At 42.6% G+C, this 8,864-nt stretch overlaps 1 protein-coding gene across 1 annotated transcript; it reads right to left on the reverse strand.

Annotated features, from left to right (window-relative positions):
* Positions 1-4,962: 4,962 nt before the first annotated feature.
* LOC130114390 (fibroblast growth factor 6-like) lies at positions 4,963-8,692 on the reverse strand. The gene is made up of 3 exons (XM_056282253.1): positions 8,353-8,692; positions 7,681-7,784; positions 4,963-5,139 (listed from the first exon to the last, which is right to left on the reverse strand). Exons 1-3 carry the CDS (start codon positions 8,690-8,692, stop codon positions 4,963-4,965), a joined length of 621 nt encoding a protein of 206 aa, XP_056138228.1.
* Positions 8,693-8,864: the final 172 nt, after the last annotated feature.

Raw genomic sequence — 8,864 nt, forward strand, 5'->3', positions numbered from 1 at the left:
AACCACAAATTATGAAATAAAAGTATCTAAAAAGTACAAATACTTAAAAGCAAGCTTTAAAACAGGAAAAACACAGTATTTAAAATAGAAAGAAAGACATTGTTATGCACGTTGTCTCTGTTCGAGCCTCATCAGTGCACACTGATAGTCAGTGTATATAAAGAGTAGAAAATAAACGGCTATGTATATAAAAATTAGAAAAACAATAAAAATTTAGGGGGGGGGGAAATGGTTCTCTGCCACATTTTGTGCCCGTGGTTCCTGTTAACGTTTGATTCCTTGCACTTAGAATGTACAAGGCTGCAAATTCCAAAAAGAAACATACAAATATGTTGTGACTGTAAGTGTCGGTGTTAGCCACTAGAGGGAGACGTTGACTCATTTACAGGTCATTCACTGTAGTTCATCGCTTGGGGTTCAGTATGTGGCGCACTTTGGAGAAGTTTGTTCCACATTGGTCACGACAGCTTTTCAAAACCAGTGAGAGGAGATAGATCAACATGCATCCAATAAATGACACATGTAACTATAGGCATCTAATCACAACAACTTTTACAAAACACCTTTTATTATCATTTCAGGAATACAGTTGATTGCTGTGCACAGCACATACGTACAAAAATAAAAGGAAAACCATTTCTAATATAGTATTTTACTCAGTCGTCATCATATTTTTCAGAAACAAATGATTGGAGAAGTCTGTTTTTGTTCAACTAATTTACAATCATTTCAATAAATCGGAACTAAGGCAGAAGGTGAGGTATATGTTAAAAAAGAGGAGGGGGACAGAGGAAGCACTGTCCCCTCAGTGCAGGAATAGAAAACTGAGAGAAACACAAAGGCTGCGGGGCACACAGGGACTGACCCTCCCCCCCCACCACCACCACCACCGACCTGCTGCTCCCTGTGTGAACCGGTACAGTCTGAAAACAGTTGGACAGATGGAGTAAGCACTATGGCAGAAATCCAGATGTTAGATCCTTACCACGTGGGTCGAAACATAGCTCGTCCTTCAGCACCCAGAAGGTACACGCGACAATTAAGGAACTAGAGGTTGATATGAAAAGGTGACAGGTTTCCAATCACCGGCTACCGTCTCTCAGTTACTGTTACCATACAGCCTTCTTCTACCCAAAATAAATAATACTGTAAAAGTTGTAAATTACATCAGTGCCTTAGTTCAGACTTGAACCTGAAGTTTAAAAACAAAAAACAAAAAAAAAAACAAAATCCTACCCCAGCGTATTGTCCCAAACGATAACTTACATTTGGCATCAACACTAAGTCTCTTTTTTTTTCCACAGGCATCAATTTATCACTAGTCTCTCTTAACTGTAGGAGCCACCCTAACTCGACCATTTTCAGTCACTACTACTTGTCCTGACAGTGTCCTGTCGTCTGTATGAACCAGCAAAAATAGACAGTAATACACTGATGGTGACATTATCTTGTCTGGCTACTTATTATTCTGATAAAAAGTCAGCAGGTGAGTGGGGACAGAAAACAACACCTACCCCTGCTAAGTCAATTGCATCCCAGAGAGAGAAATGGGTACCTCCTCTACCTTGAGTTGAATCCTCTCAACATCAGCCTTGCATTCTGTGACAGACTAGCTTCAGTCCATCCATACCAAGCACCCGTTGTCTCAGAAGGCGCAGGTGCTTTGCTGATCACCAGCCTAGTCGGTGGAAACAGGTTGATCAGTGTTAGGCTTCGCTCCAGCACAGTTTCACTCTGTCCATCCAAAGTCTACAATAAGATGCTGAGATATCCATGCAACGCAAGGCAAACTGAACTAGCACAATCACCATTCTTACCGATATGCCAAATCACTGAACAGGACATTCCTAGGAGCATTCGGGCAGCTTCACAACAGTTTCAGATCACAGTATTCAGTCTACCAGCTAAACCACACACAAGAGGCACCCCGTTCCTTTAAAGTAGTTCTCTGGAAGCATGTGATTCTGTATTCATAAGGTTTTTGCTACATAGCTGTCTCCCTAACCAACAACCGGGAGTCTCTTCTGAGGCTGGCGAATTTCCATAAGTGTGTTGTGTTTTGCATTCTTCCTGCCTGCCATCCTCTCCTGTTAGTAACGTATGGCACATCAGCGTGCACAGTGAGACAATGCCCTGTTATTCCTGACTCAAGGTAAATTGATCTGACACCATCTCCGCTGTCGCTTTGGCAGAAACAGAACTTGATGGGCGTGCACTCACGCTGACATATGCATGCACACACACACATACACAAACACACACGCGCGCAAACATGCAGGTGCATTCTTGCTCTCACCAGAAACTGCACGTTTGTTTGAGATACTCAACATAAAATGGATCTTACGAGGGCACTACTTCCACCTCTCACAGACATCTTGTCAGTATTTTACAGTTATGGTGAGAAGGGCATGAGGTAAAATTTGATCAAACGTAACTATTAAGAGGTTTCCCGTTCTCTGTCAATTATATTTCAACGCGTCAATCATACTTAGCTACTGTTGGAGCGCCACAGGCCTCGTGACAAAATGCAATGAAATGACAGTGCTCCAAATCCTCTGAATCATTTTAAATGCAAAAGCAGTCCAATAACACCTAAACTCAACATTTATCCCTTGTCACTGCCCAGCACTGTGAGAAAGATTCAGAAACATTCAGCTACCTACTAATGAGTGTGATTCTACATTAAAAAGGCCACAACCCATTTACCCATTTATTCTTGATCAAGGAAAAGTCAACAGGTGCAGTGCTTGAGGAGAGAGGAAAAAAGGGGGAAAGCGATTACGGTGGGGAGGGGGCTGGAAAACTCAACCATATCAGAAACGGAGAGAACAAGAGAACTCACATCTTCCACCTGGGTATCAAAACGGCCCACGTGGGGAGGGAGAGGATACTGCAGGAATCCCAAGGCCTAACGCTGACCATCCAGTGTCAACTGACCAAGGAGCCGGCTTGTCTGGTGCAAAGGTATTTGCCCCACATTACTCGCATCCTCGCCAAGTTAAACAAACAATGGGTGCCACATGCATGGTCCCACATAAGTCCTCTACATATCTGTACTATCTTTAACTTTCTTTGTTATTTTCCTCCTCCTCCTCCTTCTCCTCCCCACATCTCTACTATGGAAAGCTACGGTATTTGAACAAGGAGAGCGAGCAGTTGTTGTATTCAAGTATGGTATGCTGCATATGCAAAGCCTGATTGAGCATCACTAGTGGAACCCTTTGGTAGATCGCTTTTTGTGACATTGCTTCTATTTCTCCCTCACAAGAAGCCATACTATTACCAGTCTGACTAATGCACAAATAGCCCAAAATCAGGTATCAATAAGTACAATCTATAACATCTAAATATCAGATATCAGACATCAGCTGGACTGGGTTACCTGAAATATTGTTCTCAAATCCCAGTGTTATGAGCTTAGCAACAGTTCCCTTTCTCCCAAAAACAAAGGAATATTTACATTGTGACAGATAAATGCATCGGACCCTCATATCAAGAGTCACCTTAAAATCAGTAGCATCCATTTTAGCTTCAAAATCTTCATCTGCATAATTAGAGGTTACCGTAAGTGCCAAATAATAAATATCGTCAATCTGGTGCAAAAACTACTTTCATCTGTTTTGTTGCAACCATCGATGGTTTTAAAAACAAAATGAGCAAATATCTGTTTGAGTCACCAAAATAACCAAATTCACAGAGTCTAAATAGCATATGCAACAGATCAAATCCAGCCAGTTTTAACCAGTAGTGAACATAGCATATATCAAGCAGATGGGTCTCTTGACTGGCGAAGAAAACGAGATTTAGTCTTGACCCTGGCAAAGTGGCAAAAACCCTTTTCAATTAAATGGCACTGTAACAGAGCAAGTATTCATTCACACAAACATGTACGCGCGCACACACACACACACACACACACACACACACACACACACACACACACACACACACACACACACACACACACACACACACACACACACACCATCCAGCCCAGACTATCAGGCTACAATATCTGAACAATTAAAACCCAGGATTGTCAAAGCTCTCTTGGACATTGTGGGGGGTTGAATGCTGACTCTAATTCTTGCTTTCTATATTAACACGAGAGGCTCCGCCGGGCCTGTGCAGCATTGAGTCTGGATAACTTAATTGATCTAATTATGGAAATAAAATAAAGTGAAGATACTTCTGGCCTTTCAGGAATTGAGCTAAAGCCCCCCCTCCCGGAGGTGCCTGTGGGAGTGATGACTTGCATTTCATTCCTATTTTTGACTTGAGTGGCATGTTTCCTGCATGCAAGGGTAAGGGGCCCACAAGTAGGAATCCAAGGCCCCATTACCTCATGACAAAACAAGAGAAACCACGGCCATATTTGCAAGTGCTGCAGTTGCCCTTACGGACCCAGACAATAATAATTATCATAATATCAAACACAAAGGATGAGAAATGTCCAAGTCCTCAATCGATGACTACAAAAAAAAAAAGGTTTTAAGTAAACGGGCATTCTTATCTGCAGCAATTTCATGCACACGTTTTCATCATGTTTTACTTCTTCTTTCTTCTTCTTCTTCTTGAGACACGGCGTTTTGAGGTAATAAAATGTATCCATTTCATTTCCCGAGGATAAAATGTCATCCACTGACATGGCAAGGATTCAACCCATGACGGCAAGCACCCTTATAAACTGAGGGGACCGGTGAAGCCTCTGCATCCCCTTCGTATAACAAAATGATGAAAATCATAAAAGCAGCAGAGAATGGCATTGCCGTAAGTTCTAATACAAAGTAAGCTACCCAAATATACATATAAAGTCTGAATAAATACTATCATATATAGCGGTACTTCTTTCTTTTGTAGTCCATTTTGTATCTTGTGTATGCGTGTATGTATAGAATATTCATGTTACCTGGGATATAATCCACATGTGCAAATACGTTTGTTATTGCCAGTTTTTGCTCATCATATTCTGGGTAGGAAGTGTGTTACAGTCATGGCAGTAGTGGCCTTGCTGCCCCTCTTCACGCGGCCATGCTTGCTGAGAGCAATGTAGAAGCCTTTGTAAACCGAAGACTCGTAGGCATTGTAGTTGTTTGGCAGCAAATTCTCCTTGAACTTGCACTCATCATGGAAGACTGTCTGGAGAGAACAAGTGAAAAACAGAGAGCATTGTTAATGAGCTACTGGAGAAAAAGGTCATATTTTGTGGTCTGAGGGGACAATGACACAATATTTCAACGACAAAAAAAAATGTTTGGGAAGATTTAAACAACGCATCTGCTTGCATACATTGGACGTAGACACTGAGCAGGACAACTCACACTTTAGAATTCAAAATGATGAATTCATGTTTTAACGTCATGAGAAGTAGTATACTTCAATCTTTCAAACAATGCATTTGATAAACATAAGGCCGTTGTTGTAGTATAGACAGCTCCGCACTGCAGGGATGTTTATAACTACCACGCTGACCATGGTGTTTGTGTTCTACAACTTTTAGCTGTAAATCAACTAAGTCCATTAATCTACAACAGACACCAAGAAGTTGCTTTAACTCCTCGACTCAACAAACTCTTCTGTAGTATGGCTGATAAGATCTATTACCACGGAAATAAACATACTGAACATTAAATGTCATCTCTGACTATACATGAGGGATATATTAAGGTTATCCACAACATTAACATTCTGTTCATCACAGCACTGGATTGCTTGTAAAATAACAACACAACGTGATTCAGAATGCCTTCAAAATGCATAATGCAAGGTACACAGAACTTTAAAGGGAATCAGTGGTCGTTCTGTTCCACGCGAAACATAAATAGAATTATTTTCTGTAAATCTGTCAGCAGCACCAACAAAGGAAACGCTTGACTGTGCTGATCTGACAGGAAACTGTATGCGGAGTGTGGCTGCAGAGCCACATGGCCTAACTAAATTGCTTATCAGATAATCAATGTCTTATATTACTCCAGCTCGTGCTTCATCGCCCAGTATTGGATGGTTAGCTCATACTCTGGCTGTCGTATCGCAGTCCCCTATTGGGACACCAGAGTCTCTGTCATTTGCCAAGCACGTCATGATTTGCCCATATGCGGCAACCTAAAATGGTAGGGTTTATCATAGTTTATGATATAGATGCAAACCACCGGTGTTATAAAAAAGAGAAAATATCATTTGCGGTGAATGCAAATTGCAGAAATATAAGTTGAAGTTTGCGGTTAGCTCTGTTTTCCTGATCATTTAATCTTGATATCGGTTGTTACTCATTATCAGCACAGGCAAGAATCAGCATATCTGCCAAACGACAAAAATGCCAAAAACAATAAAATAAAATTAGAAATATATATGCCTGAAAACTAGCAAAGCAGATGTGCAATTTATCGAGGAAATAAATTATTCATGTCTTGGAGGGAACTAAATCAAAACACCACAGGGTAGCAAGCACAGATAGCCTAAATGGAAAAAAATTGTGGGTGTCATTTTTATGTACTACTATCTGAAGAATCCCTAAACCCTTCTCAGCTTTACATAGCCATCCAGTGGATTCTGTCAGCATTGCAACGAGAAACCTTACTTTCTAAGGTGTAAACATGCAGTTAGAAGAGGAAAAAACGTGTATAAATATAAAATATAGCCTAACAGCATGAACAAAGGGGTCATGGCATGGAGGGAAGCTTATGGGTTTCAGCCTCTTGTATCCAAACTGACACCAGTTTGTCTTTAAGAAGCACTAAATCCCCTCCGTCCTCTGCTGACAAGCTCTGTGCGTCAACGGGCTTTGCCAAATTTGTATCCCCTAAAGAATATGTACCCAGCGTGTCCGTGGCGTCACGGGAACGCCCATGCATTTATTAAACGCTGACATTGACACGCTTCCATTTCGCGTAAGGAAAAAGAATAAAACTCCATTGTTTCAGGGGGGTTATTGTTACGCTTTATAGATTATCGACACGGTTTTACAAACGAAGCGGCACACCGAAAGTACGACCATATTTCCGTGTGTCCTCTCTCGGTACGCCATGCTAGCAGCTACTTCGATCACGAAATCGTGTTGGATATTTAGCATTAGCATGAAAATAGAAATAGAAAAACAATCTAAAATAGACTTAATGTATCCCGGGTGAAGCTAAATGCTGGGGTGGGGAACAAAACAAAAATTAAGTAACGAAATAACATAAAGTAAGGACATGGGCGTTCCCGCGACACCCCCCCCCCATTGGAAAACATTTTCTGTTGGGGATGCAAAATTTGGCACGACAGCTTCCCTGTTCTGAGAACGCGTGACAAGGTTTCGCGTCCGTCAGCCTCATCGGTCATTCCCACGGCTCGCAGGCCTATTAGCAGTTGCCTTGCCTCATCCATCCAGGCGCTCACAGTTTCGCTGGAAACACGTTCACCAAATGACTGACAGGCAGTCCAGCACAGGAAGTCCTGGGCGCGTTAACGTCTTACGGAATTGATAAAACAAAAGTGACGGGAAAAACAAAAAGCATCACCCATTTCTCCCACAAAGAACCGTACGCCTCAAAGCAAAGCTCGCATAGGGGTGAGAATCAGGTTCCAAAACATGACAGACCAAATGAAAACCGGGTCAGGTTACACATGAAATAGCACCCTGTCTTAGTGTTAGTAACAAATTATTGCTGCACAATAAATGGGAATATGGTGCATACCTACCGTTCCGTATAACCTTCCACGGCTATTCATTGCGACAAACTGCTCACTCTTCACCCCGTACAAGCTAACCACCCCTCTCTCCACCGTTGAGATCTCTATCAGACCTAAAAGGATGGGGGGGGGGGGGAAAGGATTGTCAAATGACATATCTGGCCAAAGTAAAAACCCGATTATTCGGACCAGCAGTTGGATCCTGGTCTCCACGGCGCCGAGCTCTATGCGTCTGTGGGTGTAACCTTGCAGGTTGCTGCGCAGCATGCTCAGCCTTTGTTCTGCATCTTTCACGCCACATTTCCGACAACCTCACCCACGCGTTATCGATTCAAGAGTTATTACATTTATTGCGAAAATCGCACTAGTCGCGGCGACGTGCACGCCCGCCGGTTTCTGGACCTCGGTCAGAGGGCCTGCGTAAAAATAAGTTGAGTCTAAAAGCGTCCATACATTCATGCCATGGTTGAGGTGAGGGAGAGATATTTAGCACTGATGGACAGTTTTTAATAGATTTGTCTTTGCCGTGGAAGAAATTCAATGCTCCCTCGGTGGCTGATGACATATGATCATGCAAATTAATAAGAGGGGATACGATCGGATGCTCGCCACAGATCTATACTTATTGACTTCCACCTTTTCTTTTTTGTCTATTGCGTTACATCTGCGGAGATAACTCACTGTACTGGTTTTCATTATGTACACCGTTTATCCTGCCGTCAGGGAGGATCTGAAGGTGAAACCCGATGCCCACGTTGCAGTAGAGCCTTCGCACTCTTTTGATACCCAGCAAATAGTCACTCTCCCAGTTCAGGTCCGATTTCTCCCCCGAGATACCCAGTATGGAGCGGGAGAAGAGGGTCTCCCATCTTTTCTCCAATAAAGTTGCATTTGTCCTGCTTGGAATAGGATATGATGACACAATCCCCACTAGGAACCCCAAGAGAACAATCGCAGTCAACGTCCAGTGCGTGCTGGCCTCGTAGGACATAGTGATGAGGAGCCTTTGCGCAATGGCCATCCGGTTTACCTTCGGGGCACGTGGTCAAAATTAATGACCCTAAAAATACCACTCTTCTTGTTTTTCTTCCTTCGGCATGCTGGCTGAGGAGTATTTTTGGAAGGCAGATCAGGGCTTTGGGCATGAAATGAAAGCCCTGGTGCAGAGAAGAAACGGGAGAGCGTGAGGCAGA

This window comes from Lampris incognitus, chromosome 6, assembly GCF_029633865.1.
Source record: "Lampris incognitus isolate fLamInc1 chromosome 6, fLamInc1.hap2, whole genome shotgun sequence".
Taxonomy (NCBI): domain Eukaryota; kingdom Metazoa; phylum Chordata; class Actinopteri; order Lampriformes; family Lampridae; genus Lampris; species Lampris incognitus.